The 16,903-nt window shown below is 41.1% G+C and overlaps 1 protein-coding gene across 3 annotated transcripts in view; it reads left to right on the top strand.

Annotated features, from left to right (window-relative positions):
- pde10a (phosphodiesterase 10A) overlaps nucleotides 1-16,903 on the top strand; it is a 38,110-nt gene that overhangs the window by 17,949 nt on the left and 3,258 nt on the right. Inside the window, exons 3-21 of one of the 3 annotated variants that reach the window (XM_075477019.1) lie at nucleotides 5,891-5,919; nucleotides 6,982-7,105; nucleotides 7,902-7,951; nucleotides 8,044-8,184; nucleotides 8,728-8,883; nucleotides 9,823-9,873; nucleotides 10,373-10,431; nucleotides 10,736-10,787; nucleotides 11,408-11,550; nucleotides 11,947-12,039; nucleotides 12,277-12,463; nucleotides 13,372-13,514; nucleotides 13,788-13,871; nucleotides 13,963-14,113; nucleotides 14,228-14,383; nucleotides 15,022-15,194; nucleotides 15,326-15,437; nucleotides 15,649-15,729; nucleotides 16,649-16,737. In XM_075477019.1, coding sequence (XP_075333134.1) covers nucleotides 5,891-5,919; nucleotides 6,982-7,105; nucleotides 7,902-7,951; nucleotides 8,044-8,184; nucleotides 8,728-8,883; nucleotides 9,823-9,873; nucleotides 10,373-10,431; nucleotides 10,736-10,787; nucleotides 11,408-11,550; nucleotides 11,947-12,039; nucleotides 12,277-12,463; nucleotides 13,372-13,514; nucleotides 13,788-13,871; nucleotides 13,963-14,113; nucleotides 14,228-14,383; nucleotides 15,022-15,194; nucleotides 15,326-15,437; nucleotides 15,649-15,729; nucleotides 16,649-16,737 — 2,074 coding nt within the window. Of the gene's footprint in view, nucleotides 1-5,890; nucleotides 5,920-6,981; nucleotides 7,106-7,901; nucleotides 7,952-8,043; nucleotides 8,185-8,727; nucleotides 8,884-9,822; nucleotides 9,874-10,372; nucleotides 10,432-10,735; nucleotides 10,788-11,407; nucleotides 11,551-11,946; nucleotides 12,040-12,276; nucleotides 12,464-13,371; nucleotides 13,515-13,787; nucleotides 13,872-13,962; nucleotides 14,114-14,227; nucleotides 14,385-15,021; nucleotides 15,195-15,325; nucleotides 15,438-15,648; nucleotides 15,730-16,648; nucleotides 16,738-16,903 lie in introns of all 3 variants that reach the window. The other 2 variants (XM_075477030.1, XM_075477026.1) reach the window with 2 other exon arrangements.

Below are 16,903 nucleotides of genomic sequence, written 5' to 3'. Positions count from 1 at the left end.
CATATTCACACCTAAGGTGAATCCAGCATGCGTGTCTTTGGACTGTAGGAGGAAGCCTGTGCAACCAGAGAAACGCAGGGAGAACATGCCAGCTCCACGCAGAATGTCAGGTTGAAATCACACAATGAGAGGATATAATATCTCTCCTTTTTTTCTTTCTTTCTTTCTTTTTTTGTTTTTTTTTCATTTTAAACTGCAATTAATGCTAGAATATTCCAAAGTTTGAGTGAAGTTGAAATTGGCTAATCTGTTTCTCAGCTCCAAAACAATGTTGAACAGGATCTTTGGCTGTTCTATCTTTGCGATTTCAGGGATGTTCAATGTAATTCTTAACTCAATACAGTGAAAAATGACTAAAAGTGAGGCTTAGAAAGATAAAATTCTTAAAAAAAATTTAAAAAAAATAAATAAAAAAATGAACTGTTAGGCTACTAGGCTTTTATATTTAAAATGTATTGTATGAAACAGGTGGGTGAGGTGAGTTGGAATGAAAAAGAGTAAACAACCATCTTGGTAAGCAGGGGGCATGTTATACAAAAAGAAGAAGACTACTGCTTTTGGCAGCTGCACATCCTGTGTGCAGCAGGTCGATGCCGGACAACCGCTAGGTCGACACATGTTGACTGCTGAGTCACTTCGAGCCGAGCATTCTGTAGGAGACTGTATCTGTGGCGGCAGATCAATAAAGCACCCATCAAGTATTGTACACTTTAGACTCGGCTGACTGAGGGACCAGAGCCACTCATATCCTTTGGATTCTTCTTCGAATAATTTATTACCGCATCTCATCTAACAGCTTAGCGGAGACCTTTGTACTTAAATGTGAACTATAATCTTTGTTAATGCGGATGTACTTAAAGCTCCAGTGTTCAATTTTCCATCTAAGTATCTGTGGATATGGCTGTCTGTTACAGAATTTTTTTGCACTTCAGCTCCTTGAAGCATGCCTTGAATTTTTCTCCTTTTTTCAGAGCAGTACTTGAACTCTAAAATGTGGTAGATGTATTTAGGCAACATGTCGCTTTATATCCACAGGGTCAATCTGTCAATATCCGAGTGGGTGAGATCTCATTAAAAATTGGAAACAAACTGTGCTCTGGATGAAGGCAGGCGTGTGATCCGCTGTTTCGGGGATGGAAAGCTTCGGAATCATTGTCACTTTGCTGTCTGGAGTGATCACCTGATGTGAAAGGGAGGGTTTGCACTCCTCAGATCAGGGCACTGTGACAGTGATCAGAAGTTTTTGATCGCAGATAGTGCTGAACCCGCAGAGCACGGTTCATATCCGAGCATGAATGGGGAGTTTACCTGTATGGATACTGACATTTTCACTTAGTGATCTGCTCCAGAATAAGATTTTGAATGTTTCATTCCAACAGCCCAGTCAACATAACGGGATATTTTAGTTTTTGCACACCACAAATCCATATAATCTCGACGTTTCTGAACAAATTCAAACCAAAGTTGTCATATGCTAACACTTCATCAAGAATGTTCAGGTTTATACCGTTTTATACTGTGTTTTAAACAATAGCACAGCCTTTTCCTAACCTAAATCAAAGCTGTGTGCCGAAATTACTAAACAATGAGCGAAAGTAGGCTAAGCAAATTGGGGAGGGGGGGTGACTAAATGAGAAAGGTCGTATGCCTTACTCCACCACCAGCCCTTCAACCTCCTAATATGGACTTTCTCGGTGGTTGGGAATTAGCATAGTCATGCTGACGGAGTGTTTGTCGTCAGTATTACTGCAGTGTAGTTGCACAGTGGGTCTTTCTCTGCACTTATGCTAAAGAACGCTTTGTCCACATTTCAGAGGCTCAGAAATGTTGAGATTATACTTATCTATGATTTGCACAAACATAAAATGGAGTCTTCTTGATCTGGCATCTGGTATCATTTTACTCTCAAAATAGTTACTCTCAAGTTCAGTTCAGAAATTAGATGCAGCAGCAGAAGAAGGCAGGAAGTTACTTCACAACATAATAAACATTGTTGTAAACAAATACCAGTCATAAGAAACAGTTACAAGTTGACGTTTTTAGTCTAATCCTTTAAATATGGAGAGAAGTTTATTATTATTGTTATTATTATTATCAAAGAATTCTTGTGTGGTGACAAAAACCCTTTGACGGTTTTGTTGTAAATGCAGCATAGGAACAAGAATACGTTTTTAGTTGTTTAAGACCATGAAGAGCGTTTCTCCTGTCTGACATCATTGCTGTGTGCCCCGCTGGTCTGTTCTAACCGTTACAGATGTAAAGCTAGATAGTGGGCAGTGAACTGCGGTGAACATTATGAGCAGAAATGAATCTCAACGGGAGCCTTATAGCACAAATCCAGAGATGATACCAGGCAAGCACGGAGCAGCAAAATGTATGAACTTAAGTTTTTCAAGGTTACCAGGAAGTTTGAATAATGTATCAGAGTTTGTAGAAGAAGTCGGTTCAGCCTCTGTTTTGCTCAGGAGTTGCTAGACTGTTGTGTTTGTTGTTCTCTTAAAATATATTGCGAGCTCACTCACAATACAAAGAACAGGTCAGCAGTCTCCCCCCGTATTTACTAAAAGCACAGCAGGTCTCAGAAAATATGGGACAGTGTTAACAGACTGTTTCTGTCTGTTCTTGTGCTGATGACTGAGAACATTGAATGGGGATAAAACCCACAGATTTGCACATGCACCTGAAGTACGCCTTATCTCTCAGCCCCAGGGATAACTGTCTCTTTGGAGTTAATCCCATGATACATATCTGATGAAACAGAGATGTTATTGTTGCTGCAAGCAAATTCTCTTTAAATTTTCTCCTATATTTTGTAGTGGTAGAAAAGAAAATCAGTCTTTACATTTTCTTGCTCACTTTTCATCCACACTGAAGAAAAACTCACGGCAGAATATCCAGCTGCTCTCTCTGGTTTCTAGGAAAATCAGGAATATGAGAGACATGCTGGACCTGCACCCACTGAAAGCTTGCATGACTCTGCATGCATACTTTAGCCAAACTACTGGAACTGGTCCAACCAGACACCTGGTTTTCACCCTGGATCAAATTTAAAGGGCAATTGCTATTGTATCCATGTGTGGTTTAAAGGTGCGAGAAGGTTCTTCATTTACAACATGTACAACTCCTTTCTGTTACTTTGTGGCTCCTTACACATATTTGAATGTGCAGACACAGTGCTGAATGCTCTCTCTGATTGCACGGGATCCTGGCACGTGAAATGTTGGCAGAGAACGTGTGCCCACTGTAAATATGACTTGCAACACCACAAACACAGCTGGGTCACCGTTTCCTCAGGAGGACATTGAGTATTTAGGGACCCTGAAAGCCTACGGGGCTGTCACGACAGAAGACTTTCACTGCGCGATTATTGTGGCCAAAAGCATTGATAATTATGATATTATTGCAATGAAAAAAATTTTCATTAACTAAATCATCTTCATAGTTTGATTTCTCATCTCCTTTTTTTTGGAAACTATTATATCCAAATATTTCATGTTTTTTAATATGCTAATTATCGCCAATATATCTTAACAACCATAGTTTAGATTGATTTTTGTTACAGGTATATGCATTTTTGATCAGTATTGTATTTTAATGGTTTGGTGTAATGACCTAATCTTGTGCATCTGCATTGCTGCAGTCTTTGGCGCTGCCGCACTTTACAATACTATCGTATTGTTCAGAACCAACTACACTAGACGGTGAAAAGCTTCTCTCCTTGACAGTGAGAGTCAACCTGGACTGAAACTCTCTTATTTAAAAGGGCCAAAGACCAAACTTTTCGCTTCATTTATGGTGCGTAACACTACAGTTCTAAAATGTTACTTCTCCCTAGCTGCATTACCTTTCCCGCTTAGTCTCGATGCTTTTATCCGCCTGCATTTGTCAGTTCTGACCCAGCCCCATCCCCCACCACCCACCAGTGATCCTTCTTCCTCCTGTGGACGCAGAGAGAAGGGTGAGAGGGTGCCGCCTACTCATGCAACAGCTAAGTAGTTGTGGGGGGCCTGAGAGCGTAGCACTCAAGTCCCAGCGGAAGGAAAACCGTGCTGCTCATAGCTTGAGGTTAACCAGGCATCTTCACATGTTGCTTTTGCTATCAAACACCACAGACAGCGAGGCACTGCACATTTATTTTAAATGAAATAGTCTGGAGTAGGTAGCAGTCCAAATAAGCGCTGCATATTACATTTCCTGGTATGTTTTTGCAAAGTTTTTATCTTTATGGTCAAATTAGGTTTATTTACACAGCCCTCTTTCACAGAGCTCAAATAACATTTGACATTGGATGTCCTGTACATACTAGACAATGTACACAGAATATGCCACATAACATCATACTGCACTCAAACGAAACCGATACACCCAAAAGTGAATTAGGTTTTTGACTCTACATGTTTGTCTTTTCATACCCACCGTGTCTCTCCCACAAGCAGAGAGTTTGTGGCTTGAAGTGAAAATGTGATTAGATTGCTTCTTTTTTTATTTTTTGGAAAATCCTACAATAACAATGAATATGTACTCATCTGTTTGTACTGGAAGCTGTAGTGTTGACCTGCTTTAGCAAATTCACATAACTTTCAGCTATTAATCTTGACAGATTGACCCTTCAAAGGCATTTAGATGTTAAATCTTTAGGTCACAGCAAGTAAAAAAAAAAAAAAAAAGAAAGAAAAGTTCTATTTCACAAAAGTTTTGCTTCTCCTTCTGTTTCAAAGATGTTTGAAGTCTTTTTCAAGTGCAGCTCTCTGTCCTCTGTTTGACGTCATGCCCGGCCAGGGGTTCACTCTAAAATAGGTCTCATGGCTAAGTTAGGAAACTCATAGCATACTGGAGGAATGTTTGAAACAACAAACAACGTAGCTGGCTGTAATATCTTTCTTCACATGTTCCGAGAGGTCTGTTTTAAAGGAGCACCAGCTACAGTCAGCACTTCAGTTTCTAAGGTCTGTCCAGCTTTAAGCATGGTTTGATCACATGAAAAATGATCAAAAGAGATTTGAGGAGCGAGAGTTCTCGTGTGCTGTTGGCCCACGCGTGATGAAGAGCTGCCTGAGCTGTGTGAATGGTTCTATTTTCATCCCAAGTAGCACTCCCAGACTCCAAGTTCAGAAACTGTTAGGAGTGGCTGAGGCTTTCATTGTTATCGCATACTTCAGTATCTGAGTCCAAACACAACAGCCTGAAATGCATTTGAGGCCACAAAGTTTTGCACTTGTCAAGGTGAATTAATATTTCTCTTAATTCTGTTTTAAAAGCACCTAGATTTAAGCAAAGTCTCCTTGTATTAGACTTGTGTCTCGACTACTGTTGTGAGGAAGACATATGGTTTTGCTTATTCGCAGCTTGTGGTGACGGCCCTTCGTAATCCATCAATGCGCGAGTCCACTGCAAAGTATCCGCCAGTCTTTTTTAATCCTGACAGCAATGACAGCCTTCACATTTGTGTAGTCAGACTTGAGATCTACCATTTAAACGAGCACAAGTCTGTTACTTCACGTCTCTTCCTAATTACTCCCAAGCTTGTTATTAACACAATCAAAGCTGATATCAAATCCTATTCACTGCTTTAATACTCTCATTTGTTTCCACAAGTAATAATTAACAGTCAAAGAGGCTACAAGAGTCTGCAAATCTGCAAATTGACTCTTAATGTCAGACTGGTTGTTCCAGTGAGTAACACTGAGTAAAATGAATACTGCAAGGATGCATCTATGCTGGAAGGATAAATGTTTTATTTAGTCTCATAATGGTTACATAATCTGGCTTGAAAACTTGCTTTGAGTCCCTACAGAACTGGTCACTGAGCTCAAAGGATGCAGTACAGCACAAAGTCTTTGATGCACAAAGTGGATTCAAGTTGTTAATACTGTGTTTTTTCTCCTTACAGATGACACGCCAGCTAAAGAAGTCAGCAGGGTAGGTTTTTGCTTAATTTCATGAATTATGGTACAAGACATATACAGCCTCACTTTATGTGACAGTTTCACATGTCATGGTAAAGTTAATGCTTGATTAGTTTACCTCAAAATTGAGTTCATATTCATGAATGGACACCATACCTGAACCAATTTATAGTCAGTACAGAGCTTGAAACTGTCCTTCAGCAACTGCAGAAATGTCCTGGTGTGCTTTAAAATGCAAATTAATAACACATTGACAACAATTTGTCTTTGTCCTTGTCCTTACCGTCTTCGGAACAGTGCCTTTAAATAACTTCATCATACTGGTGTAAAAAAAAAAATGTTACAAGCATGAAATGGTTTTCGAAGTTTACACTCAACACTTTTACAGTCCACACCAAAATCCCACCGAAATCCATTTGTTCCACACTTATGTGAGACTCAATTGGCTGGACGATTATAGGAAAAAGTACATCCCCCTTGCCACACATATGTTCACACCTTTGTTTGTCACGTCAGGGGAGGCTGGGTATCAGCGTCCACTGCAGGGCCTTGCAGAGTAAAATGGACTTACACACACATACACATAGGAAAATAAACGTTGTCCCCTCAACCCCTTCAGTGCGTCATCCATACGTCTGTACAAACAGGATGTGGGAGGGCAGAAGGCATCCCATGGGGGATGCTTTCTAGTGCACCACTCTCCCTGCTGTCCTGTCCTCACACTCTCTGCAGTCGCAGAAAAAGACATTATTCTGGCCTCTTACGGGCCAGGAGGTCTGTCTTTTACGTAACTGCGCTTTTAAGAAGAGGCTGAGCAGCAGAAATTGTCTGGCCTCCAATCAGAAGTGTGGGTCCGGTGGCCTCCTCCTGCGGCTGCTGGGGGATCCCTGAGCTACAGTGCAGCAGCGAGGGAAATTATTTGTCTGCCAGGCAGCAAGAAGATAAAGCCCTTTCATCACCACCACCGGCCCCCTCTTGCTCTTGCTCTCTGAGTTAGGATTTGTCTGCTTCTGAAATTCATATCTGACTGTTTATGTGAGACTGGAGTTGCAATTTCTGTACGTCTTGTGTCCAGCAGTACCAGGACACAAACATTCAGGGTGTGGTGTACGAACTCAACAGCTACATAGAGCAGCGTCTGGACACTGGAGGAGACAACAAACTCCTGCTCTACGAGTTGTCTAACATCATCAAAACAGGTGCGAATACAAATCAACCAAGTCATTGATCCTCTGTGTTGTAGTTCACATCGCACCGTTCCTGCTATCCAAAAGTGACACTGATGTTTTTTGGGGGGTTTTTTTTGTGAAAAATTCCTGCTTGTTTGTGACAAATGCCTGGATAAACATCTCTGAATGAGCTTGGGGTCAAATACTCTGAATACCACTGCAGCAACTTAAGAGGAGGATTTTCTATGGTGAAAAACCTCAGTACATGGCTGTGAGTTAGGAGTCAAAGTCAGGGTACTTTTCTAACAAAAGTTGCCCACAGTGGTAAAAGCTGCCCCAATGAAAAACAAGCAATAAAAATGATTTGCAAATGAATGGTCACAGTTCCTCATTCAGTTTCTGTTGCAGAGCAAAGTCACTTTGCAAAAATATTGAATATTTTAGAGCTAACTAGGCCCCAATCAAAAGAGTACCAGTTCAATAAAAAAAAAACACTAATCACCAGCCTCTTCATCATTTGTGTAACGACTCCTCCACCAGCCTCTCGGTTGTCTTTTTGTATTGCATGCTCTATATTTGAGTGTGAACTGGGACTGGAAAGGAGGACTGGGACTGAGATGAACTGGAAGGCAGTCAAAGCCTCGGTCAGGGTACCCTTCTTATGTAGGACATTGTTAATAGGTTGTTATTGGATTGTAACTCTCTCCTTGGTACACTTTTCATGCAAGATATCTGCCTTACTGCCTTATCTGGCACATCTGTATTTGCTAATATCCTGGATGGAAATTGACAGCTGATGTCAGTTGTGATCTCTGTGTCTCTACAGCAACAAAAGCTGATGGTTTTGCACTTTACTTCTTGGGAGAATGCAACAATGTGAGTACAGGTGACTTTAGCTGATACATTTCATAAAGCTTCATGTGGCATTTTCTTATTCATTACCTGGTTTTGTCTGTGCTTCTCAACAGAGTTTATGTTTATTCGCTCCAACGGCAGCCAAGGATGGCCCTCCAAGCCTCGTCCCTTCTGGTCCCATCGCATTTGGAACAACCGTTGCCGCTTATGTTGCCAAGACTCGCAAAACACTGCTAGTAGAAGACATCATGGGGGTATGGCTGTTGTCTTTCAACCACAGCAGATTCACCCATTACTGCAAAAGAACGTTTCACTGTAATGTTGACTACAGAATTTTGATTCTGAAAGCACACTCCGCACAAAGTCTTCCTATCTCAAGTTCTTAGCACCATAAAGCTAGCAGAAACTATATCTAAATTTTTCATTTTTAGTTTAAGGGGGATTTGTCTGTTTGCTTAGAGTGAGCCAGTCTCTTTATTCACAGTCTAAACAGGGACAGAGACAAAAAAAGAGTTAGAAAGGAAAGTCAGCAAAAGTCTTCGGTGATAGGAAACCTACATGTCTCAAAAACAAAGTCGGTCAAATTAAAAAAAGTCTAAACAAAACACATCATGCTATTATCAAAGAGGTTAAAACATTTAGGAATTTCTTTCAACGATGCAAAACACTTGCAGCACATTATATGTTGCTACAAGCTCAAGAACAGATCTTTCTCAGGGCTTTTGTAATTATTAATGAGCTATTGCACCAGTTACGCTTGAAGTGAATGAAAACTGTCATGGGTCTCTGTTTTGCAGGACGAGAGATTCCCCGACGGCACAGGGCAGGACTCAGGGATCCATGTTCACTCTGTCCTGTGCCTCCCCATCCTCACTGCCATCGGGGACCTCATTGCCATCCTGGAGCTGCATCGGCATTGGGGCAAGGAGCCCTTCAACCTCAGCCACCAGGAGGTCAGTTTGACCCAGGCAAAACACAGGATTTGGAGGCTGGAGCATGGCTCACAACAGTCAGCCTGGTATTATCCTTAATCTGGATCTAATTAAGATCTCTATTTGCATTGTGGTGATGAGATTATTGTGGAAAATACTTGATACAGGATTTTCTATTTGGGGCTAATAAGATACATTCAGTAAAATGTCAGTGCAGTGAGCTGGAAAAGAACTGGTCACTCAAGGAAGATTAGACAAGCGCATAAGCTTTGCAGAATCATTAAAGCATATACAAACCATCTTTTTAAAGAACAGTTAACACACAATTCCTTGCTTTCGTGTTTTTGTCAAACACTAAATATCTTGGCAGTTTTGCAAGTGTTATTGTGAATTTCGTAGTTTTTGTCTTGAAACTTGATCAGTTATTTTTTTTTTTTTTTTTGCCACTTCAGTGCAGAGCAGTTTGATCTATAGTGTCTCCCGCAGAAAACATCTTAACTTTTTAAATTGTAAATGCTCCACTCTATTTGAAGCTGGACAGGTAGTGTACAGTGCGTTGTGTTTATGTTGAGACAACAGCCGCGCAACATTACAGCCAGAGGTAAAAACCCATACCAGTGAGCTGGACCCCTCAACTCTACAAAGGTCTGAAATGCTTTGTAGAGTTGAGGGGTCCAACAGGGTCACTTTTCTGAGGATTTGTTGCTGAGAGTGGACCCTGAACTCATCTTTTCCTATGAAAAGTCTTAGTGTTGCTTTAATTTTGCGTCTCCAAAATATTGCAGCCCATACAAAGGCAGCAGTGGAACTGAATTTGTGGAATAACTTCTATGATTATGAGGCTGCCTGATGGGCAGAACAGATGATTATATCGTAATATGTGGAAATGTATCTGAACTGTGTTTTTTTTTTTCTGAAGTTCCTGGGAACTAAGTTTCCTTTTCCTTTTTTTTTTTCCAGGTTGCAACAGCTAATTTAGCTTGGGCATCGGTTGCCATTCATCAAGTACAGGTGAGAAAACTTCCACAGAGGTCTGAGTTGAATTTGCCGAATTTCAACAGATGTGTACCCTACCAGTCCCACTTATTATGCTCTTAGATGACTTTGTTTGTTCTGGTTCTGCACTGGGGAAAAGCACTGTGTACAAGAACTGGGTTGTCACCGTGCCCAGTCCAATCAACTGAGCCATAGATTCAACAAACAGCTCCGCTGGGACGTCATTATGCATTACAAAAAGATCGCATAATACCTCAGAGAAGCCGTGTCCCACTGCAGCTCTGGCCACAGTGGACCTCTGAGCCTCAGTGAGCGATACAGCACTGCAGCACAGTGGTTAGCTGCACACTGCTAAGATACTCTGTTGTTACAGAAACCAATGGAAAATAGCCCACAGTCATGTTTGTGATAGTAAGTTGGCTCGGTCACAGAAAATGCAGAATGCGAAATGCGTTGTGTAAGAATTCTTTCGATATGCCTCTGTGTCTGATCATGACCTGTTTTTCTTTGCTAGGTGTGCAGAGGCCTTGCCAAACAGACTGAGCTCAATGACTTCCTTCTAGACGTGTCAAAGTAAGAGCTGCTCTAAGAAAAGTTTCCATAACACTAAATGGATGCTGATAAAAAACCTAGGAAGTGTGTATTTACGCCATGTTTTTAGTTTAGCCAAACTATTATAAAACTAAGACGAGCTCTAAAGAGGTAGTTTCTCATCTTTTTTTAATGGCAGGGTGAACCTTGAATAAAACTTTCTGCTCACACAACAGAAGCAGTAATGACATTTTAGGCAACTTAGCTGTCATGTCTTGAATGTGATCGTCATCAGAGCTTCCCATTTGTCAAACATCTCAATGCGTCATTTCTTCTTTTCGCACAGAACATACTTTGATAACATTGTGGCAATAGATTCTCTACTTGAACATATTATGGTGAGTGTGATTCCTGCAAGTACGTGTTCATTCACATTGTTTTCAGTGCAACACATCTTGGGAGAGAGTTGTTAAAAAGAGAGGCAACACTGCTGTAGTACAGGCAGCCACCCTGCTCACATTTTCTAACAGCATTTGGCATTAATTATTATAAACAAAAACTGCTCCTCATAATGATAATTCATTATCAAGCTTACCTTACAAGTATAACAGATTCATGGACGTACTAAATACATGTTTACACTTAGCTATGTCTAAACTACCTTTTGTGACACGCTACTTTGCAAATCTAAAACCAATGTGATCTGCATGAGTGTAAAACTTGATTTTCCTGTTTCTTTCACTAAAACCCCTCCTCTCTGTTTGTATGTTTTTGGTTGCCTTGTGACTGGTTTCATCTCAAGTCATCTTGTTCAAATAGTAAAATGTACTGGGATGGCCTGCAATTATGCGATACGTTTTATAATTATCTTATTTTGAATGTTCTAGCCAATAACAATTAAAACAGCAGTGATATATCAGATAAGATTAAGCCATCAAATGAAGTTGCGGGTGCTTTGTTATTCCGATCCAGCTCCCAGTGTTGCTCAAAGGATCTGTCCCTGGTTTTGTTTTTACAGATATATGCAAAAAACCTGGTGAATGCAGACAGGTGTGCACTCTTCCAGGTAGATCATAACAACAAAGAACTGTACTCTGACCTGTTCGACATAGGGGAGGAAAAAGAGGGCAAACCTGTCTTTAGGAAAACCAAAGAAATTCGGTGTGTAAAATTCATCCTTCTCTCTAACACCAAACACACTTTATATATTTTTTTGCGGCTGTGTTTTTGTCGGTAAGTCTCAGTTTCAGTTTGCAGAGATTGTCTTTAGAAGTATATTTCTTTGTTCGAAATTAGGGGTTTATGAGGTCCTGTTGTGGCATATTAAAAATAATAGGTAAAAGTAGAACACATTCAGACACCTGCTGAATGTGTGCACTTGATACAATACATGGTCTTATTTGCTCTCTGAGTAAAACTGGTTCATTATAGTATACTATTTGTACAATAAATGTGTCATGGACTTTCATTTTGTTGTTTTAAGATAAGTTTTGTCAAGATTTGCCCTCATGTGCAGTGAGGGGTAACTCCTCTGTTCTCCTTTTTCTCTATTTGTAGGTTTTCTATAGAGAAGGGAATAGCTGGCCAAGTGGCTCAGACAGGGGAAGTCTTAAATATCCCAGATGCCTATGCAGACCCACGGTTCAACCGGTAAACATGCTCTGTCCCAGTCCACATTTGCTTACCTATTCCCCGCTTAGCGACTACTGTAACAAATTAACATTGTTTTAGTTGTCTAACTTTTTCTGAACTTCTAAACTTGCTCAGCTGTATTTAGTTTAAAAACACTTCAGTCATATTCATTTCCTTGACTTTCGATCACTTCTGTAAAACTGTTTGATGAATGTCAAATTCATGCCTCCCATTTGTGTTTTTCTTTCTCGACAGGGAGGTTGACCTGAAAACTGGCTACACCACGCGGAACATCTTGTGCATGCCCATTGTGAGCAGGGGGAGCGTTATAGGTGTGGTGCAGATGGTGAACAAGTTAAGCGGAAGTGCCTTCACTAAAACGGACGAGAACAACTTCAAGATGTTTGCTGTTTTTTGTGCTCTGGCCTTACACTGTGCAAATGTGAGTACGCGGAATGGGTCTGAAAGTATTTCATAAACTGATACTGATACGTTCCTCAGGGAAAAAACATTATGTGAAGATTGTATTATTGGCCCGCTTTGTGACCATAAATTGGTGATTCTCACTGGGTTATTATTGTCAGTTGAACTTTGATGTAATGAGCTCATCGTCACCTAAATTCAAACTCATAGCTGGAAGGCATGATTTAGCTGTGAACAGGATGAGGACTTCCCCACTTGCTACTGTAGCCATGTCATTTTTCTCCATACAAAGAGTGCAGTTTCAATTTAGAGTGTACAATGCCCCCCCCCCCCACCTCTTCAAATATGAATTAAAAACTGATGATTATCAATTTCATGGAGCACAGACTTTTCATGAATCATGCTAACTCCCAAAGCTTACATTGTGTGGTCTGTCTGTCAAAGCTTCCCCTCACTGTGGGGCCTGACTCACCGTCAGCTCGTGCGACAAACTTACGCAGGAGCGACGTCACAAAGTGGGTTTTAAAATTTATGCTGGATGTTAATATTTTAAGACAAGCAGTCTGCATCCGTCCAGTGACAGGATTTATGTTTAGCTGTAATTCATGCCTCGCGTCTCTAGGAAACTGACTTTGGCCAGCTCCCGATTCGTAGTGATTTATGATGGAAGGTGTGAGGCCTGGCGCCTGTACCTGGCTGTCTCACTCCTGCTTGTCTGGGAAAGGGACAGGGATACAAACCAGATGTGCAGACACACAGAAAAAGTTAACTTTTTCTGACCCTTCTGGAAATTCCTGCAGTGACACAGAAAATAATTTAACAGCAATATCATGTACAATGCCTCTGTGGCATTTACAGCACTGGAGTGTTCAACATCGCTCTTGACATTTTAAAGACTAATTCCTGACCCCTGTTATATCTCTGCAGATGTACCACAGGATCCGGCACTCTGAATGCATTTACAGAGTGACGATGGAAAAACTGTCTTATCACAGCATTTGCACGTCAGAGGAATGGAAGACCCTTACCCAGCTCAACCTCCCTGCACCCATTTATAAAGAAATCGAAATGTGAGTGCTTCCTTTTTGCTGCTTGAAGACAACTTGCTTATCTGTTCTGTATTTGCTTGTAAACTTGGTAGATTTTCCTCCATATCTAATAAGCAAATTGTGATTTCGAGTGGAGTCTGAGTTTGTCTGTGTAAGAAAGGATGACAGAGTCCTGGCCTGGATCTTGGTGCTTTGCAAGAGGGAGACGTACTGAGAGCAAGAGAGTGCAGGGTGCAGGTCATCAGGATGTCAGTTCAAACAGACTTTCCTCCCATCTCCCTCTCCCTCCTCCAGGTTCCACTTCGACATCAATCCCTTTGAGGAGATCTGGCCTGCCGTCTTTATCTACATGGTTCATAACTCCTGTGGAAAGACCAGGTATCATCACAAGACCATTAGGATATCAGTGTCACTTGTTCTCTGATGCAACTGTTATTCTTATTTGTCTTTACGTTCTTTGTGTATGTAGCTTTGAGCTGGAGAAGCTGTGTAGGTTCACCATGTCGGTACGGAAGAACTACCGCCGCGTGCCCTACCACAATTGGAAGCACGCAGTGACAGTGGCACACTGTATGTACGCCATCCTACAGAAAACCTCTGGGATCTTCACAGAGCTAGAGGTTTGCTTCGCGTTTGGTCTGCCAGAGAAAACAAATGAAAACATGAGAAACACCTGAGGTTAATGTGTGGTTTCATCGGATTGTTTTCTTTAATTTAGTCGCTCTGTTTTACAGAAGAAGGGTTTGCTGATAGCCTGCCTGTGCCATGATCTGGATCATCGGGGTTACAGCAACACCTACCTGCAGAAGTTTGACCACCCACTGGCTGCTCTGTACTCCACCTCTACCATGGAGCAGCATCACTTCTCTCAGACCGTCTCCATCCTGCAGGTAGAGCTCCACTATGCAAAGCTTACTGTATGGAAGCTAACGTGCATTCTTTTCTTCCGTCAGATATTCATTATGAAATAAAGCAGTTAACATAACATGACCTTTGTTTTGTTTTTTAAAAGCATTCTTATAATGTGCTTAAAGAAAACAGCAGAGATCAATGGACACAGCGGGATTAGAAAATAATCCATCACAGCAATGGGAGGACATCAGAAATGATTCCATACGTGGGCAAATTTAATCAGTGAAAAAAAAAAAGTCACAATTTCAGTCATAGAAACACTCATAAAGACATGTTGCCACTAAAGACATGGTTCGGTTGTGTTACAAAAACTTGATATTTAAAAACTTATAGTTACCCTGTGTTACTCCTCTAATCTGCATTTATGAATCCACTTTTTAAACTGACTTCAATGAAAATGCAATTCATAGAAAACTTATACACACTATCAATGACAGATCCATTAAAAGAATCTGAAAATTCAGCACTGATTGCCCTCTTCTGTAACATCGTGGACCTGCTGATTGGGGCTGAAGGCCTGAGATGAACATGAGATTACAACCTGTTGTAGTCTAGCTGAGCTGAACGCCTCATAAGTGGAGCTTTTGCTTTTTATTGATCTCTTTGTTTCTCATAGCTGGAAGGGCACAATATTTTCTCCAACCTGAATTCCAGCGAGTACGAGCAGGTGCTGGAGATCATCCGAAAGGCCATCATCGCCACTGACCTCGCTCTGTACTTCAACAACCACCAGCAACTGACAGAGCTTATGACTGCGCGTTCGCTGGACTTGAACAACCTCTCGCACAGGTACGATCACAACTCACACTGGTGCACAGGTCAGGTGTTACGGCAACACGTAGATAAGTTTGGACTGAAGCACAGAAAACGGCGCTTTGAGTTTGTCTGCATGGATATAACGAGGCTCTGCTTCCCTTCAGGGACCGTGTGATTGGTCTGATGATGACAGCATGTGACCTGTGTTCTGTTACCAAGCAGTGGCAAATCACACGACTCACAGCCAACGACATCTATGCTGAGTTCTGGGCCGAGGTACAGTGGGATACTGTTAGAGCTTAAACAGTTTTAGTGTCAGGATCATGCCTCCGGTATAACAGTCAAGCCTCTATTCTTACTTGTAAATGCTGCCGCAACTTTGCATGTCCTACAATTTGTATGGCCCAAAATAGTGCTGTCAGGTGGTCAGAATGTTTGCCACAGTATGCTAAATTAAAAGGTGTCCTGTTATTTTGTTTCTCGACAGGGCGATGAAATGAAGAAGATCGGAATTCAGCCGATCCCTATGATGGACAGAGACAAGAAAAATGAGGTTCCACAAGGCCAAGTAAGATCAGCACATTTCTCATTCGTCTATGAATGTGTGTTCTATCTCACACACACATTGTAACAAAGAGCCTGCGTAGGGGTTCATATACATGTTCCAAACAGATGAGGAAGGTGTATATACTTCCTCAGGTAGTCAGGCTGGACCACAGGTGTTTAGAATCAGGCCATGTCCACATTTACAGGCGGGCTTTAAAAATGTGGCTTTTTATATACGTTTACGCTTTTCATCCAAATGCAGTCTAAGGTCACTGAAAATGAACACACTGGAAAAAAAACTTCCAGGGTGAAGATATCCAGAAACTCAGCAGTGTTGATGTGTGGACAGGAAAAACTGGAGACTGTTGGCTTGTGACAGAGTGTGAGCCGTTAACTCCTTTGTTTACATGAGGCAGTTCCTCTTGTAGGGTAGGTTGCGGTATGCATAGCTGGTGTTGTCATAAAACACAATATACAGAGTAAGATGCCCCTCTGCTCCGTGCGTTCGATCTTTAATTGACTTTGCACTGGTGGGGTAATCAGACAAACTAATTCAAAACACCTGTGTGGGTGTGCAGGACCATTAGTGTCAATAATTAACATGCAAAATGTGAGTCAAGGTAATTAGTTCCACAGAAAGTCACCAAATATTTGGGAATGAAATTACAGGCACAAACAAACCCTTGATGATTAAATTGGCAAATACATTAGTTTTAAAGCCTTCTTTTCACATCCATTGCAACTACATTTTTTCCCCTCACAGTCACACTGACAGTTCTTTACACAGCCACAGTCATTGATCATAAATAAGCTATGATCAACACTGCACAGACTGAAGGGAAATCTTGTGTATGACCGTAATTTATCCAACAGAGTCTAAATGTGTTTATTCTAACCACAGATAAATCTAATGTCCCATAATTCTGTTTCTATTTTTGAAGGTGGGATTCTACAACTCTGTTGCAATTCCATGCTACATTACGTTATCGGAGCTTTTCCCTCCATCCAATCCTCTTTTAAGAGCCTGCAAGTAAGTTATTTAAAGCTACTTTTTATCAGTATTTTATCAGCATTCACATCTGATGGGATCAATAATTTTTCTGACCAGCACCAATTGTCCAAACAAATTGTAGGTGTTAAGGAGTATGTGTAAAAGCACAGTCCACTGAAAATATACATCAAGAAAACAATATAAC

The sequence above is a fragment of the Odontesthes bonariensis genome, chromosome 2 (assembly GCF_027942865.1).
Source record: "Odontesthes bonariensis isolate fOdoBon6 chromosome 2, fOdoBon6.hap1, whole genome shotgun sequence".
NCBI classification, from domain to species: domain Eukaryota; kingdom Metazoa; phylum Chordata; class Actinopteri; order Atheriniformes; family Atherinopsidae; genus Odontesthes; species Odontesthes bonariensis.
The sequence above is the reverse complement of the archived record's forward strand: the minus strand, read 5'-3'. Positions and strand labels throughout refer to the sequence as shown.